Source organism: Micromys minutus (assembly GCF_963924665.1).
Source record: "Micromys minutus genome assembly, chromosome: 1".
NCBI classification, from domain to species: domain Eukaryota; kingdom Metazoa; phylum Chordata; class Mammalia; order Rodentia; family Muridae; genus Micromys; species Micromys minutus.
In genome coordinates, this window is record NC_137969.1 from 42,078,576 (window position 1) to 42,096,706 (window position 18,131).

The 18,131-nt window shown below is 41.4% G+C and overlaps 1 protein-coding gene across 2 annotated transcripts in view; it reads right to left on the minus strand.

The window, feature by feature from the left end:
- Positions 1 to 18,131, minus strand: part of MEIS1 (Meis homeobox 1) — a 136,076-nt gene that overhangs the window by 45,092 nt on the left and 72,853 nt on the right. For both annotated transcript variants that reach the window (XM_080918863.1, XM_080918862.1), the window contains exon 8: positions 12,763 to 12,908. In XM_080918863.1, the coding sequence (XP_080774989.1) occupies positions 12,763 to 12,908 (146 nt within the window). The remainder of the gene's footprint in view (positions 1 to 12,762; positions 12,909 to 18,131) is intronic.

Consider the following 18,131-nt stretch of genomic DNA (forward strand, 5'->3'; position numbering starts at 1 on the left):
TTCCTAAGAATCCCTATCCTTGAACCTGAACTGATGCTTTTTTAAAAGGATGCCCAGATAATTTGAGTATCTATTAAAATTTTAAGGATAATTTCTTTAGAAGTAGGCAAAGAATCTTCAAGTTGGTCATAATTTCTATTTTCTGATGTTTTGGAAAACAACCTTTAACTTTTGAAGGCCATTTTCTTTTGCTTCCATGACTTTCTGAATGTGCTCAATGTAAACCTCACGATACAAATACAAGGGGATGCTGTGATCATAAATTATAAATGCCATGTAGAAATAAAAATTATGACAGCATCCTCTACTAAGGATCTCGACAGTTATTCTGTGCCTTTCCATTGAGTCAGCTAAGTGATTTTATCTAACATGGCATCACTTTTATATATGATGTTCAAAATGCAGAGGCAGTCTGGACCATGTCTACCTGTTCTAGATAAAGAAGGATGGAAGCACCAACCACCAAGGTGGAGACTGAACGAGAAGGTAAACATGACCAACATGATAGTGTCAACCGCAACCACACTCTAATGAGCAAGTCCACGTGAGGCTTCCTTTCATCTTGTCTCCTATCCCCAGCAATCAACAAAGTGATGCTATGACACAATATAAATTATCTTGAAGGCAGTGATTGATTTTTTTTTTTTTTTTTTTTTTTTTGGTCTCACACTACGTGACTCTGGCTGTCCTGGAACTTGCTAGGTAGACCAGGCTAGCATTGAACAGAGCTCGGCCTGCCTCAGCCTCCTGAGTGCTGGGATTAAAGGTGTGTGCCACTGCCCTGGCATGATTAATGCTACTAAACATCAACAATGGCTGTGAAGGGAGCAGATCTGTGCCGTACACAACAGATATGTAGCGAGCATCTGTATATTTTCAGAAGCTGATTCCAACCTTTAGATTAATTCTAATATCCTACACCCTGTGACAGCTCATCGATGTAACGCATTACTTATGCCAGTTCAAATATAAAAGATAACATTTGTAGATCGGGAATTAATTGAATTATGCCATATTTGAGTGTTGTTGTTGAGGCTTTTTTCAAAGGCCCTGAGTATGTATGCCTTAATTAAGTTTAATTTGGTCTTTGTGTAGTGTTGGTTAGCATATTCACTTCAGTGTACACATCCACTCAAAGTATATCATTTACACCTTTCAACTAGAACCCCTCGAAGACATTTCCACACAGGAATATTCACATCTGATTTATGGAGCTACCGCAACAACCAGTCTTCCAGTATCACTACAGCACGTAAGAACAGCCTCACTGAAACATAGAAATTCCACATACACTTAGAAATCTTCTTGTCCGTGATTTAACAGAACGTTTCTGAGCTTACAGCCTAGCATGCAGAAGCAATTTTTCAAGCATTAATACTTAAATGGGTCACAGATACCACATCTGTCATTCTGTCCTGAAGTCCATGAGGCAAAACCAAGACTATGCTGGCCTATTGATTTTTCTAGCATTTGCTTTAATTTACTTAACCATTGAGAAATCCATCAGTACAGAAAGGGCAACTGTCCATTACTGCCTCATTTGCAGACATTCCTTGCCCTCGTTTTTTTTTGGTAAATATTTCCCTTCCATTGCTATGTGTTTACAGTGTAAAAATGAATTAGGAAAGTGCGCACACCTGTTTCTGTTCGGTAACGGCTGCACTGAGGTATATGTAACGTGCTTAAAGATAGAATAAATATCTAGACATTATTACATCTGTGTGCAAAGGGTGGTAAATTAGATCCTAATTACATTAACAGGGACTCTGCCTCCCAGCTTAAATTTTACATGAGCATTCTGCGAAGCTGCAAGGTTCTGCTGTGGTTTCTTTATGAGCTGGTGATTACAGCTCCTTCCTATGCGGTCACTAAATATTCTGTTTACAAATAAATGAAGGATCTTTGAGCCAACTTGCCAGGGTAATAATCTATTTTTTTTGCTCCCCCTCCCTCCTCGTAACAAACCCTCTCTGCACACGCATGGCAACAATCAGGAGCCCTGGCTTCCTCTAATTACTTCATCACGTAATTTCACAAATTGCCATGTCACTAGGGAGCCAAGTGCAAAACACGCTCACAGTGGGAACTCGGGCAGCAGCTCCCATTTACTACGCGCTCCTTGTTAAATTAAACACGGAAACACCAGTTGTATGAAAGAAGTCAGAAAGAATGCTTGCAAATGAGCCAGACGCATACAGTTCCTATTTGCCTTTTCACCGAATACGTGGCTGGCAACAGACAGAGGATCCACTGGCCTCGCTCAGTCTTATTTCAGTAGAGCTACTCCAATACACCAAAGGGCTGAGAACAAATGGGCTTCTCCGGAGAGTAAACTCCATCATCTACCGGCCAAAACGTGGACACCTAGGAAAAACACGTGATATTCTCCAGACCCACTATTCATTATCCTCTCTGCTACGTGAAATGCCTCCCCCACCCCCTTCGATCATCACAGGAGAAAGCACATTCACAGTAGATAAATGGCTCCCAAGTCCTTTGAAGATATAAACAGCATGCCGAATTTCTATTCTGGCTAGAAAGACAGACCCAAATTCCACTAATCTTTAAAAATCCTCAAAAACAAAGTTCATCAATCAAGTTTGCACAGTATTAGGTTTAGTATCCCTTTTAAACATTAATACCACACATGGTTCTGAAACACATCAAGATAAATTCTCCTTCATCCCAGGACAGATGTGGGTGGAAGGAAAGAGTGTGCAGCCAGTGACATTACTAGAGGGAGTGAACCTGAGGTTACGCTCCTGGAAGCTGACATTTTTATATCAACAACTAAACACAGCCACTGGTAATTAAAGGTATTGCTTTGTGACTCAGGAGCCAGAGGGGTCAGGTACCGTTTTCCATCACAAACCAGTCCTTTATGCATGTAGATTTGCCAACATTATCTGCACAGGGAGAAGCAGACATTAACAGCAGCTGTCTCTCTGCTTTTACACTGAACATTCTATTCATACAGACAGGTGGAGTAATTTAAAAGCCGATGCGGTGCAATTTCAATGTGACTAATGTCACTGCCGACTAAAATGCCACCATTACCACTGTTTATGGAAACATTACTAAAATTACATTTTATTCATAAGAATTTTAGGATTCTGGTTATTACTAGCTTTAAAACGATCAGCCCTCTGTGTCATACCCCAGAGCAGCAGCTTAATTCTCTTGGGCTTAGCAGCCTTCTTTGCTGAGAAACGACAGTTGGGTTGTAGGTTCAAGAGTAATCGGGCTGCATAAGCAGTTTCTGCTATCTTCACAAAGCAAATTAAAGACAGAGCTCTTTGGCATCCTGACTATGTGTCAGGGGGAAAAAGTCTTCCAGGAGCTAAATTCTCTGTTGAAGGGTTAGATGGGATTCGCATGAGGGAAGATTCTTTTCCCTAAAACCACTGTCAGACATGGGTAGAGATGTACATTTCTCTAATGGGAAAGGTGAGCAGTTAAACTGTGCTTAGAATCTGAAATTCTAACAATTGTAAATTATGAAGATTATCATAAGCTGTCAGTGGCTGTAGCTTTGACTCTTAGTCCAGGTAAATATGTGTTGGAAATAATCTAGGAACCAAAGGACCATCCATGACTCGTAGTTAGCAAGCACCATCACCCTACACTTTGTGCCAAATTCTCCAACTTACTTTTTTTTTTTTTTTACTTAAAAATATCCTAATTAGCTAGTTATGGGATGAGGTTATAATTATACCTCCGAACTCCCACGATGCAACTTCCATGATGCAGTTTGATTTGGCTTGTGTTTGAGAGGCAACTGGGTGGAAATACATAGAAATTCAAGTCAAGAGGCCCTGGTCCAAGCTTAGTGAGTGCTGAGCCTCTGGCCTGAGAAAAATTGTTCTGTCAACTCCCAGTGCTGTCTGAGTCCACTCTGCGTGGAAGAATGTTCCATTACAAATCTCCACAGACAAAGGCACAAGAATTTATTCAGGCCATCGACCAATTGTTTTTTTCCTCCTGCTTAAAAGGCAAAATGATCCAATGCTAAAAATAATCAATAAACACCATAAAGGGAAGAGATAATTTGTGTGTGTGTCTGTGTGTGTGTGTATGTGAAATCATTTTTGTGGAGTTCCTCCACTATAACACTTGAAATGTAAGAATTACTCCTAAACCTTTGTAAGCTGGCCTTAAAATGATTTTTGTGATTGTTTTCTTTTAGAGTGAATGTTTGCATGAACAGATGACCTTCCTGACCTCTAGGCTTCTGAACTTTCTAAGATATCAAGTTCTCAGGGTCATTTTTGTCCTAGGACAATGGAAATTCTTGGGTGGCTCAGGGACTCCAACAAGAGTAACAGCTGACCACTAAAATTCTAAGAATCAAACAGCAGATTCCAACAAGGGTTAAGTTGGGATAAGTTGTCTTCATCCTTTTAATTTTAAAGACATAATGACAATGAGACATTCACATTCAAGGAGCTACCAAGAATCTCTATTTAACAGTATTTAAGTTAATATAAAAGCAGGCCAATTATATCTCACTCATTTGTCAACTATCTTAGGGTGTTAACATTTAACACATCAAGTCAGTTAAGGTCTGTCTTCAGATAATATATTTTATACTGGAAGCCACAGCCACTGGGTGGTAACTGTTGAGTAAAGTTTTAGTTGCATCTTCAGAGAGCAAGGCTGAAGGGGCTTTGCAATGCCAGAAGGCTTCATGACATATCCCCTTAAGGCCCAGAGAATCTTTCCTGGCCTATAAGAAAGAAGAGTCCAAGTGTCTCATCTGAATTCTTCAGAATTATTTTCCTATTTCATTCATAGTGTTCCTTTTTGGTTTGGGTGTGGTTTAAGTAATCAGGGAAGATTGCTACAATGACTTCTGGCTTGATGTTTTTGAAAATCTGAGGTTGGAACCTACACTTTTATCTATTTTCAGCAACTACCTTACCACTGAGATCCTTCCCCAGAAGCTAATTTTTTGAGATCTGTTCAGCCTGTGCAGCTCATTCAGACTAGCTCCAAATTCCATCCTCTTGACTAACTCTTCCACTACTGGGGTTCCAGGCATGAGCCAACATCCCTGGCTCTACTGTATCCCAGGCCTGAGCCTCTGCACTCAGAGATGCCTACGTCCAAAGCAATCATTTTGTTGGAAAACTAAATGTTCATTATCATTACTGAGTTAGAGCATCAATAAAATAACACCTGCAGTCTCAAGTTATTCCGTATAACTCAAGTAAGCTTGGGTCATAATCAAGAGGACTTTATAATATGGTCCCCCCTATTTGATTGGCTGCTGGCATTGGTTATATGACAGTTAATATTGGATGTCAACTTCATACACTTAAGAAGAAGGAATTCAGCTGAAGAACTTCCTCCACCATATTGGCCTATAAACACATCTGTGGATATTTTTTTGATTGCTAATCAATGTAGGATGGCCCAGCCCACTGTGGGTGGTACCACTCTTATGCAGATCGATAGGCCTGAACTGTGTCAGAAAAGTAACCAAGTATGAGCTTGGGGACAAGTCAGTAAGCAGTACCCTTCCAAGGCCTCAGTTTTAGTTCCTGCTCTGACTTCCCTCTGTGAAGAACTGTTGTTAGAATAAACCTTTTCATCCCCTTTTCAGGTTGTGGTACTTATTCACAGCAACAGATGTGAATAGGCTGACATAAACAGAAAATGGAAAAACTAGATGATTTAATATGACTCATATGGAGACTAAAGCAAAATGGGTCAATTTTTTTTTTATTATGACTGGTAGAGATGGCAAAGGTTTGCAATTTTATCCTGCAGAAAAATGTACATGCAAATATATTATAAAAAATAAACAAGTATATACAGTGATGCATTCATTAGAAAGACTGAGGTATGAAGAGGGTGTTTCCAATTATGTCAAATGCAGCATTCTAATTCCATGACATTTAGTTTTCCTTCTCTCCAAACAACCAATCAAACCAATCTAAAGCAAACCACACAAAAAGTTTACCTCTCTCAAACAGAACCAACCAATATTCCTCTTAGTCAACCCCCTCCCCATCCTTTAGGGCAAAGTACTTTCTAGGGATCTTATCTTTTTTGGTTTGTTTGGTCAAACTTTTTTGAGGCTTGGCCTCTCTATGTAGCACATAATCTCTAGTAAGCCAGGCTTCCCTCAAATTTTCAAAGCTTCTGCCATTGCCTCTGGAACGCCAAAGGCCAGGGGTTATGGTTTCGGATACCATTACTGGCTTCTAGAACTCTCTGACCCCAAGAAAGTGACCAGTGAGGCTTGTATAACATAGAATTCCCAAAGAATGGACTGAATTAGTTTGGGGGTGAGGTAACAAAAGAGAAGATAGTTTCACACATGGACATGTGGTGTCCCAATTTTAATCTAAACGATAAACTGAGCAGGAGCAGTTGTATGCATATTCATTGATCATGTTTGATATTTTGTCTTAGAAAACGTACCATCATTAATTGGAATAAAAGGCAGCCATGCTGCTGACGTGAGCTTTGAAGTCCGTACGATGGCTAGAGTTCAGTCATGTGGATAGCCACAAGCAGCCTAATAACATGAGCTCACGTGGACACTTTTGCTGTAAACTCAATCTTTATCTAATTAGCCCAATTAAGAGTACATCAGAGGGCTTGGGGTGTGGCTCAGTGGTAGAACACGTTCTTGGCATGTGCAGGTCCCCAGGTTTGATTCCTAGAATTCAGGACACAAAAGTATATGCCAAGAAACCAAATCTGCTGCATTTCTTTCTTGGCTTTGAAAATAAAAGGGTTTTTTTTTTTTTTTTTTTTTTTTTTTTGGAGTTAGGAGTTATTGCTAGCTGTCGCTATCTAGATCCTACAAAAAAATCCCACTGAGAAGGGACCGACCATCAGTGAAGTCGGCGAGCCATCTGAGGACCAGCATCCCACTCACAGCTGAAGGTGAGCATGGCACACCAAACACCGTCCTATTTGTGAGTCCTGCCTACCTGTGTGAAGTTGGGCTTTTGTTTTCAAGTTTGATTGTTTTCCCTTTTCTGTCTCCTCATCAACTGAGCGTAATTACTCCAGGTCAAAGGTGCACAGCCAGGAGTAGGCAAGAAAGAACAGGCAATGGGAAGAGGTGGGGGGAGAGGCTGGGAGAGGGCTCTGCCAGGTCACTAATGGCCTCTGGGGCAAGAACTTGAAGACAGGACTATACTCCCCTTTGATCTTCTAATTCACAGTGATCATTAGTATTAACTCCAATTCTTCTGGGTGAAGAACTCCAGCTGTAGCCTTTTCAGTTTACCTGACCTAGGAAAATTCATCACCCACCCATTAGGACTTCAATAACTACCTAAGAGAAAAGAAGGCAGCCGCCCTAGAATCTGTTAGCCCCCCCATTCCATCTTCATGACTGAACAGAGTTTATGTGATGCTTATCGAAGAATAATTAGGGCATTCCCATCTCTCCAATAATTAAACAATCCATTCCATTTCCCTCCTGAGACAGGTGATTCCCACTTGGATGAGAAGCAGCCAGGGTTCTTATGTAATCAGAGTTGGAATATCCTTCCTTTAAAAGCTGCAGTCATTTCGCTGGCTGAGCCTGAACTAGTGCCAGTAGAACCTAGCTATGGGCAGAGAAAGTGTAAGTCCAAGGGGACAAGAAATGACCACAAAGGAACTCTTCTGTGTTGTTTCCAAAGAGTGTGTTTTAAATGTGGTTCACAGACGTCTGAAAGTAAAAGCTTTCCCTCCTCCCTACTAGTGTTTAGGTTTATCCGTTTAATATTTGCAGATAATGCATAACGATTCATATCTGCAATTGCAGCACTTGGAAGGCTGAGGCAGGAGGATTGCTGCAAGTTGTAAGAAGAAAATAAGAATTCTGGGTTATAGGTATGTCTTAGTAGTAGAGGGCTGGCTTAGCACAAGGCAAAGCCTTGGTTTTCACACACACACACACACACACACACACACACACACACACACACACACACATACAATTTCACGGCTCTAATTATAAGCCACTTTTAGTGGCCAGGCACATGAGAATCAAATGGTCTGGGGTAGGTGTTGACAGACCTCCTTGCTGCAGAACTTTGTATTATCCTGACTGACATCTCAAGTAAGCTTTCACAAATGAGGATGACCTGCAGCTCTGCGATCTAAAATCTGCCCTACTTCTTTCATAGCAGGTACAGCAGGCTAAGAATATTCACTGCTAAGAAATAAAAATGTAAGGGAAATGTTACCAATAGCTCCCTGTGTGGCTACTAACATGCCTTGTGACCCCTCTCTTACCTCGATCAACAGAAAAAAAGCCACTGGGGTATCAGTTAGAACTTGCCCACAGAAATGAGTGATTGCAGTGTTTAGATGGTGATTCTTCCAGAACTGTTAGCAAGGCTGTGACACTGAGATCCTCCAACGGATCTTGTTACCAAGATCAGAACCAGAGGACAACATCTGTCTCTTCTAGAGCAATCAATTCCCAGTCCCATTCCATTTGCTCCACGAATCGTGGCGGACCCGCAGGGCACTTTTCATCTAATAGTGTTTCTATGGAAACACCATTCTCAATCTGGAAGATTCTACAAGCCCTCACACTGGCTGTATCCATGAGAGGAAAGTCTTAAAAATCAGATATTGAGCCACGAATCTGACCACACACATACAAAAATATTTTTTAGGCTAGACGTTCACATACAGAAAATAAACAAATAAAGGAATCAGGCACACATAGAAAACATGTGCTTTTGTCTCAGAAACACCATATACAAGGCCTAACCTGAGAGGATCCTCATATCAGTGCAAAGATTGGGAGTCAGAAAGACTGGCTGCTAGTTAAAGGCACGTAATGACCTTTGACCTTTGAAGACTTTCTCCACCTGAGTCTGTATCTTGACATCCACTCCTCCCAGCTTTCAGGATGCCTGGAATACACAGCGGCTCCACACAGGAACACACAATCACTTCACACTCGAAAGAAGACTCATTAGTCACTTTTCTAGCTAGATTATAGCTTCAAAATGCAATATGGTCAGGTAGGGAAACCAAAGACCCTTGCCTTTTTACCTGAAAGATATCATTATAACACAAAGTAGTAGAAAGATGTTGGATGTGAAACAGATCCAGCAGAAGTCAAAAGACATCGCAGTATGACGTTTACTTTGAGGATAATGCCCAGGAGAAGGGGAGATACCTTGACATGACATAAGTCCTGAACGGATTCTGACTCATGAAGATATTAAGTATCTTGTAATGGTGTGCAATGGTTTGTTTTCAGGCAAACACAAGCATCTCCATGAATAAATGCTTCTATTTCTTTTCTGCTTCTCTCTTATTAACTATCTAAATCATGTACAACAGCCTTCTGTCTTGCAGGGAATCGTTTCTTTGGAGAGACTTTCCCTACTTATCGACACTGATAAATGTTGGGGAGGGCCAAACTGGAGGGATTGACTTGGTAATCACCAGAGCCTCAGACTCGCTTTCTTTGCTCCTGTTCTTTTTTTATTACACATGAGTATGCAGGTTGGATGGCTACAGTCTGCAAGTCTAAGAGCCAGCCTTTAGTCCCCTGGAATAGTACCATGGGTGGCAGATTAGATCTACCTGTGGCTGACTGAATACCAAGGCAGTTTTCTTCGTCTGCAGCTGGCTGCAAAGCCTTTTCTACGCCTTTGACACACAAATCTTTGAAATCCTTTTCAACTTTTAAACTGAATAAACTCAATAGAAGGATCTGTCCACTTATTTTAAAAGAAATAAAGAAAAGAAGAGAGGGAGGGAGGGAGGGAGGGAGGAAGGAAGGAAGGAAGGAAGGAAGGAAGGAAGGAAGGACAAAGGAACTAGCAACTTACTTTCTACAAGGTATTTTAGCTTTTAGAATATGCCTTTTGGCATTTAAAAAACCCATTTATAATTTACCAATAAATAGTTATTGCTATTTTTTAATTAGTCAGAGTTTTGACTCCTCTTGTATGTGGAGCAATATTTCAGAATGAAGTTTCCAGATAAATCACATTAATCACATAGAAATAATGCAATTATTTTACAATCTGTGACAGTTTTCCTAAGGAAGACTTAAGTGTCCCTAGAGAGCTACTAGGGCTTGAAGTAAAGTTAGCACAGGGCCAGTGTTAGCAGATAGACCATTCAGCAATACTCTCCCAAATCTATGGCTTTTTCCCATAGAACTTATTGTAATCAGCTCATGACTGTAACTCTGCCTAAGTGCTCCAGACATTCTCTCTGTAAGAAGAGAAAAAGGGGGTGGGGGATCCTTAAAAATGGAAATCTGCTTTACTTTTTGTTACAGGGGGTAGGGCGGATTCTCCTTGGGGAAAGTAGAGGGCTGGAAAAAAAAAAGCCATGCCCCACAGCTCTACTTTCAAAAATGCTAAGCAGAGGAATTGGCTTGTTGGAAGTCCGTCTCCTTGTTCATGGGTCTTTATGGGCAGAAGGTGCCGGGGTGGGTCAGGGTGTACAAGTCCCCAATAGAAACTGCAGAGCAACTTCCACAGGCATCCATAGAAAGCCCAAGAAGCCTAGAGGGAGGACTTCTCTTCCAGGGCAGTGACCCACGCTAGTGACTGAGGGCGACCAGCCAGGCCTCCAGACATCAGCTCGTGGGTAATTTCCATCACAATCGTGCCAGTGACATTCGGTTCACAGAAGCATTATGCTATGGGTAGAATCATGCTAACTAGAAAGGATTTGGTGTCGGTTTGATTTGTATTTATTTTAGACAGAAAAGAGCTCTGCAAGGTTCACAGGGGCACAACCTGGGAAAACTGGTTGATGAGTAACATAGATTGCTCCTATCTCTTCTTGATTTTGTCCTCACCGATATTTGATTATGTTTGATTCGGGATATCTCAGAGTCAAATCACCCCAAAGCTCCTTCTCAGGCTAATAAGGGAGCTGAGGCTATCTATTTCTTCTTCCCGTTAAGACAGGAAAAACCAGTAGTTTGGTTGTAAGTTCAGGGCCATCCTGATTTGACGCCTACTGCAGAGCAGATCAGCCAGTTGGCTCTCAGACAAAACTCACAGCATCCCAGCAGGAGCACCCAGACTGATGGCACCTCTTCTCTAAATGATGCTCTCATCATCTGCCCTGGGTACCACAGTCCTTCCTTCTCTAGTTCTCCCCTGGTTGGAAAGTTACACAAGGCAGACCACAAAACATTTCCCTCTATGCAACACACTTTTGACAGATAATGAAATCAAAATCCTTTTAAGAAAAACAAACACGTTGTCAAAATCATGGTGTTTTAATCCAGGAGCTTCCAGTGCTAACCATCTCGTGAACTTTACTCAAGAGTGCTCAACACCGTCTAGATCAACAGTTCTCAGCCTGTGGGCCAGCCACCCTGCAGACTATATATTTAAAGCACAATTCCTAACAGTAGCAAAATGACAGTTTCGAAGCAGCAACAAAAATAATTTTATGGTTGGGGGTCAGCCACAACGTGAGGAACTGTATGTATTAAAGGGCTGTAGCCTTAGGAAGGTTGAGAACCACTGCTTTAGACTGTGTTTTGAATCACAATAGGAAGAAGAGAAATTATTGTTTTTAGTTTTTGCAACTGCTCTAGGTTTTGATCTCATTCATCGGGGCTGGAGAAGATCGATTAATTTATATCATTGAGTGTTATTGTAGGTACAGTGCAATAAAGCTCAAGAGCAACAGAATTAATGTCGCTTCCATATACCCCTGTGTATGTTCCTTTAGACCAGAACAACTCTTGAAGAACATGGCTGAAAAACTGGGCAAGAGTATGAGAGTCACCAGGCTCTGGGCTTTCATGTTTAGAAAGAAAAGCCTTTAAGAAAACCAATCTAGGTTTAAAATAGTGAGTCTACCAAAGCCAAAGTCATAATTGTTTAACTTCTGTTCATCTACGTACCTCTATTTTAACCTTCAAGCATAATATTGAAAATGTCCTGGTCAACAATCTTAACTCATTTTTAGAATGTTATTTTATCCACAAATTTTTATTTTGGCTTCTTTCTTAAATGCCAAAAGCCCGTATATGCTTACAGAATAGCCACCAAAAGATTGCAATTAGGAATATTTTGAGCATGAAATTCATTCAGAACAATCAGCAAACTAAACAAATCCCCCGTTGGCATAAAGCCCCAAGTCTTTAGTTTTTTACATCTCCAGAATTCCTGCAGGGAAAAGAGCCGTACTCACACAGACAATATAAACGGCTGCTCTGCTAGAAAAGTCCCAGGGGACTACACAGGAAGAGTTGCCTGTGTATTGCTGTTTTCCTTTACAACTCCAACGGCAGGGACAACTCTCACTGGGGTGACTCACCACATTACTGTTGTGATGGGAGGGCCCATTCAAGCCACTGTGCAGAGAATTACATGACTGTCTTACCATCCAAATACAGTAGATGGCTTGGAGAGCAATCACTAGGAGGGACCACTAGAGTGCTCGCTCAAGTTACCATCTTTAGGATGGGTTTTACTTTCTTTTTAGAAAGTTTAGTAATTAGCAGTAAGCACTTCAGAGTCACTTTAAAAAGAAATGTCGTTTCATTACCATACATTTATAAAACCACAAGTACACATGGACTCCCAAGCCTTATAACTTATAAAAATTAACACAGTTATCATAATGAACTTCAAATGAAGTTCCTGATTTAGGGTATGGGTCTAGGAAACCAGTGCTGGCCCTTTGTTAAAAATGGGGAACACAGTGATGTAAGAAGTGCAGGGGGATCGGGTTTTTTTTCCTCCATCAAAACTGGTCCATTGTCCATATTTAGTTTACATACGTCATTTAGAATCCACTTACTGTTAGATGCTGGAACAGCCACGCCCTCATGATATTGGTGGCTACTTTGGGAAAGATGCCACGCTTTTTGTGACGCTTTTTGTCCTTATCAGGGTCATCATCGTCACCTGTGCTGGGGGAAGCTACACTGTTGTCCAAGCCATCACCTGCAAACATAGTGAATCAAATTTTGACTGATGCTACCTTAACATGCTTCATTCAAATAGAATGCCTTTGGATACAAACAAAACCAAAAGAGCAGTTCAGTATTTGATTAGTAGTTTCTTTGGTACTTTTTTTTTTTCTAATTCCAAGACAGAGAGAAAGAACAAAGTCTCAGCTCAGAAATAATCACGCCTATATATATATATATATATATAAAATCTTTCAAAGATCAGTGCTAAAGGCAAAGAGACTGAAGGGAAATATCCATCTCTTGAGTGACTTTGTTGCCATGGTAATTATCCCAGTATAGGTAATACCTCTATGGTCCAGTTCAATGTGGTGGCATGGTTAGAGGGGGTCTCTGCCTGGGTATCTGATCTCCATTTAAACCACTGACATCAGCTGGTGAGAAGATGCACTCTATGCAGCAACCGCTGCCACAGGTGATCTATCTTCCGCCTCGCTGGGACGGGAGCAGGATGGGAAATACAGGCAATCCATCACCTAAGCAATTTGTCATGGAATGCTTCAAGAGAGAGAGGTAATTTTTCTTAGTGTCGCAAGAGCATCAAGTTCAGTAAGGGAAAACCCCTGACATATTTTTTAATTACAAAATAATTGCTACTGAAATAAAATAAAATAATGCAGGAGCTACATGGCACTAACAACCTGGGAAGTTTCTAAAAATCTTTTTTTTTTTTTTTTTTTTTTTGTTTATGTTTTTCAGGGATCGTGCACTGAGAGGTCATCTGGTAACATATTCCTAAAGGAAGCCATTTTTCTACTGATTTTTTTTTTTTTTTTTTTTTTTTTTTTTTTGGTTATAAACACTTGGGTTGTTTATTTTAGAAAATACCTCAGCTCCGACACTCAGTAAAATGATAATATAGCATTCCTTTAATAGTGCCGTATAGGACAAGATGAGATAAAAAATGTTACCCTTATAATCACAGGATTATCTTCTATGTCTTATATATGAGTCACAAGATCTACATTAGAAACACCTATTGTTGATTTTTGCACCAAAGTCAAAGGACTAACATCAATGGACTAAACCCATTATCCTGATCAGCAGTTCTGCTCTGACATGTCTCACCAGGGAGCTACCTGAGGCCCTGTCAGTGGGTTTTTGGAAATGGACTAATTGATCTGGGCCAAGAATGAAGAGCTACAGAAGCCAGACTTTAAAATTCAGTAGCAGCCACGAGGCACAGTCAGCCCATTGGAGAAGCCATTGGGAACCTATGGCCCAAAGAACTTCACACTTTTGCCTGATAACTACCACCTATTGGAACTCCAATTAGACCTTCTAACATGGCTTCACTTTCTCCGTTGCTCATTGCTATTCTAGGTCTGCAGTGCAACAAGGATCTCGAGTTGGATGTTGCTCGTTTCGGTCACCTACAGCAGTTACACTGCAAATCTTCCATTGCTTGCAACTGTCATATCAGGAAACTCATGCCCTGCCCATGTAACATGTGAAAAGTGACCTCCCAGTGGCTTTCACATGTGTCCTGAAATAAATAAACTCCCTCTAGTCAGGAGCAGATGGATTCTGGCATTTCGATTGTTAGTAGGGCTACACCACACCATGAGGCTTGGCAGAGCTTCTTGTACTGCAAACTTTTGTAAAAAAAAAATGTCTGTAAGTTTGGTGCCTTTAACATCTGTGCAAGCCCTGAAGGGTTCCCAGGGCTCACAGACTGAGTTCTCTCTAGAAAAAAACCGTGAAGACCCTCAACACCAAAGCCATCAGCCCATCCAACTAAAGGAGAAAGTCTTGGTTTTCAGTGTTAGTGGCTGGACGTGCTCATGTTGGGTTCCCTGGTGGACCAGATACCCATACACCTAAGTCAACGCTGCCTACCTTTTATTTGAATAACCAAGTGTTCTGAGGCATCCCCTTGGGTTTGCCTAATAAATTCTTTGAAAGTCCAGTATTTGAAGAAGCTTCTTCTACAGAGAAGCCATTCACCACATAAAACAACAATTCATTAAAGAAACATGAGAAGAGGAGTTCCACAGCATTTAAATTCGAGATAGCTAATCCACCTTCAATATGCAGAAGGTGGCCCAGGAAGAGAAACACAGGACTCGCTCAGCGATTAAAAATGAAAAGCTTCTAACCTACCAATACTGTTCTCCCCACCTCTCCATGATAGGTCTCCACCTTCACAAAAATAACCTTTTTATCCATCTCAACCCCCTTCAGATTAATTTAGCAAGCAATGTCTAGTGCCTGCCTAGAAGAGAATTCATTGATAATTTATGGAAATATCTACCATAATCCAGTGGAGATGACTTTTTTCCAGCTTCGTGCATTAATAGATAATCAAGGCCTTAAAGCAGCCTTAGCTTCCCATTACCTCGGGCAAAAGAATTCCTGAAAGCACGCCTTGAGGGCACCTGAATTATATACTCCATTAGGAGAGGGAGGCTTTCTGCTTTCCCCGTGTAACACTCCCCAGAACCTTTCCTGTTTATTTCTGCTGTATGAAAGCAGAGGCATTAAGAACAGCATTTTTTAAGTGAAGACTTATGGAGATACAATGGAGGGGCCTTGCAGGCAGGAGCCAGATCACCCCTTCAGTCCCTTCAGTGACCTCTCTGGAATAAAAGGTTTCTGTTACATCATTAGCTCAAGCCAAAAACAGCCCTGGCCTAATGCACAGTTTGTTCTTCCTACTGTTTTTAGGCAAATACAGCTACTTTACTCCCATCTGGGAGGGAAATTACACTGCTGGGTTGTAATCTAAGACAAGATTTTCATTGGAAGCAAATGCTTTCAATCCAGTGTAAATACTGGGACATGTTCGGAAAGCCTAAAACAATAAACCCCACTCCTTCCCAACACGGTTAGGGAAATGGAGAGGATGGGGGCCGAGAAGAGCATAATAAAACAGAGTATTCTAAAAGCAAACACTTTCATAGATTTTAATAAATTGTTTAACCTCTCCCACTTTCTGAAATTGAAAATTGATCTCACAGCATCGCGACCTCAGAGGAGAGTCTAAGTGGTCAGTTGCGCCTTTAGCATTTCAATTCACCTCGCAATTTGATACAGTCACCTCGATGTGGTCTCGGGAGGATTTATTTCCTTTCTTATTTTAATTTTTTCTAATTTATTTATTTATTTATTTATTATTTTTAAGATCACTACACAAACTTGGAGAACCATGGACCACACGGCAGCAGGCAGAGGCTCTGAAGCCCATTTGTAAAATGTCAGCAGTGACTTCATTCCTGGTGCTGACTTCTCTTGCCGCCAAACGAAGGCAAACTGAAAAGGTGGAAATAATCATAAAAATGATGCTACTCCATAAACAAGCTTACGGCCTCATTAGGGTAGCAGTGGGCTCCAGTGGGTGATTTATGCTCGTTTTGCTGATGCTATGAGGAAATGCCACAGGGCGACTTTAGCCAACTGCTAATGGTTTCTGACAGCTTCTTAGCAACTAGTGCAAGCAACGTTGTGGCGTTTGCTAGTGACAGAAACCGAAAATGTCATATTATCTGCCCATGTGTCATGAAGTCCGTGTGGCAATTAACTAGTAGGCCAGGGACTGAGGGGCCAGAGGCTCCTGCAAATGGCCTTTGGCTATGCAGAGGCAGCAATGGCTGCTTGCATGCACACTGCTGCACGTATGTAGTATTCTAATGCAGAAATCCACTCCCTGCAACTTCCCAGGTTCTGATGAGAGCAGACCAGGCCACTCACGTTCCTTTCTTTCCCTCACCTGCATGACTCTGTGGGCACAAGCTCTGGTGCTCTCCGAGGACCCTAGAGGACTCTGGATGCGGGATTTTAAGGTGTCAGCTATTTTTTTTTCCTGCTCTTTGACAAATTAGTCTAAGAGGATTGAAGATCACTGAAGCAGACTCATTGCCAGATTGTGAGAAGAAAAGAAACTCTGCACCACGAGAGAGGAGACTAGTCTACCAGCACCGGCCTTCTAACAAGGAGGGGGAGACTCTTGGCCACACTTTCCAGTCTCCAACCTATGAAAACCATGCACTATCTGTCAAACGCTCCAACCTTTCAGCGTAGGCCATTTGCCCTTTCAAATAATATTTAAGGATTGTTTTTACCAAAATTTTATAGGCCATGGTCTAGTGAATGAGGCCAACCAACAAAGAAAGGAATTTGTAGTGTGATTCTGCTCTGGACAGTCTCTAGTGAGACCTGGGCCTGTCCCTGTGGAGCAAGGCAGGTGACCTGTGGCAACTCCCAGGCTGCCAGAGAGCTCAGATTTCAAACAAGCTCAACTCAAACATCCCATGTCGCCTACTTAAGCATGCCTAGGCATTTAGACACTGCTATCTCCTCTCTTTCAAGGCAGGATAAAACGACATTTATTGTATTCAGATCATTCAATAGGTCAGACTGACCAGGACAGTAGGGATTCCTCTATAGGCAAGTCCAAGACCTGTGTTCCCCCATCCCCTTTAAACCATCGCTATCCTTTCTCCCAGAGCTGCCTTTCCTCAAAATCTACCAGTAGGAAGGCAAAACAAAACCCTTAAAAAGAGCCTAATATTTACATCACAACTGATGGGAACTGTCAGTGGGATATCAGGTAAAAATAAAGTGGATGTGTGTCCCGGGCCTCTGGGTCATAGAGGCAAAACTAATTAAGGAAGTGAACTGAACTTTCAACTGCCAGGCAAAGGAAAACATAAGGTTGGAACACCCTTGTTTTGCTGGAAGTTATCAGACAATCATAGATCCAAGAACATTTTCATTTACTGTTTTGTGTGGAGACTCCGTAGTTCAGGGTCACATCCCATTTTTGACCTTTATTTTTCTTCTTTTGCAGGGTTTCGAAATAACAGTGTCTTGTCCTCAGACATAGCTAGGTTCAATAACCCATACCATTGGTAACTGTAGCTTGCAACCTTGGGAAATTCTATTTTGCCCTGAAAATGGTCTAAATAATCATTTGAAAGGCAACTGAAGTCTTCCTGCAGAGAGGATTATGTGTTTTGTGACTGTGAACATGAAGGGCTTGTTTTCTCCTGGATCTTCCATGGCAAATCTATATGGCCCCTTAGCATGCTGAATCCAACCTCTCTGGTCACTAGTGCAAATGCCTTATCCATGTGGAAAGTTGGAGTTCTTTGTAGTGGTCTCAGTGTGCCCAGTGCCGAGGAGTTAGAAAATGTTAAAAAAAAAAAAAAGCACCCCAAACCCACTTCTCTAGATCTTGGGGTATCCAGTTTCCCAA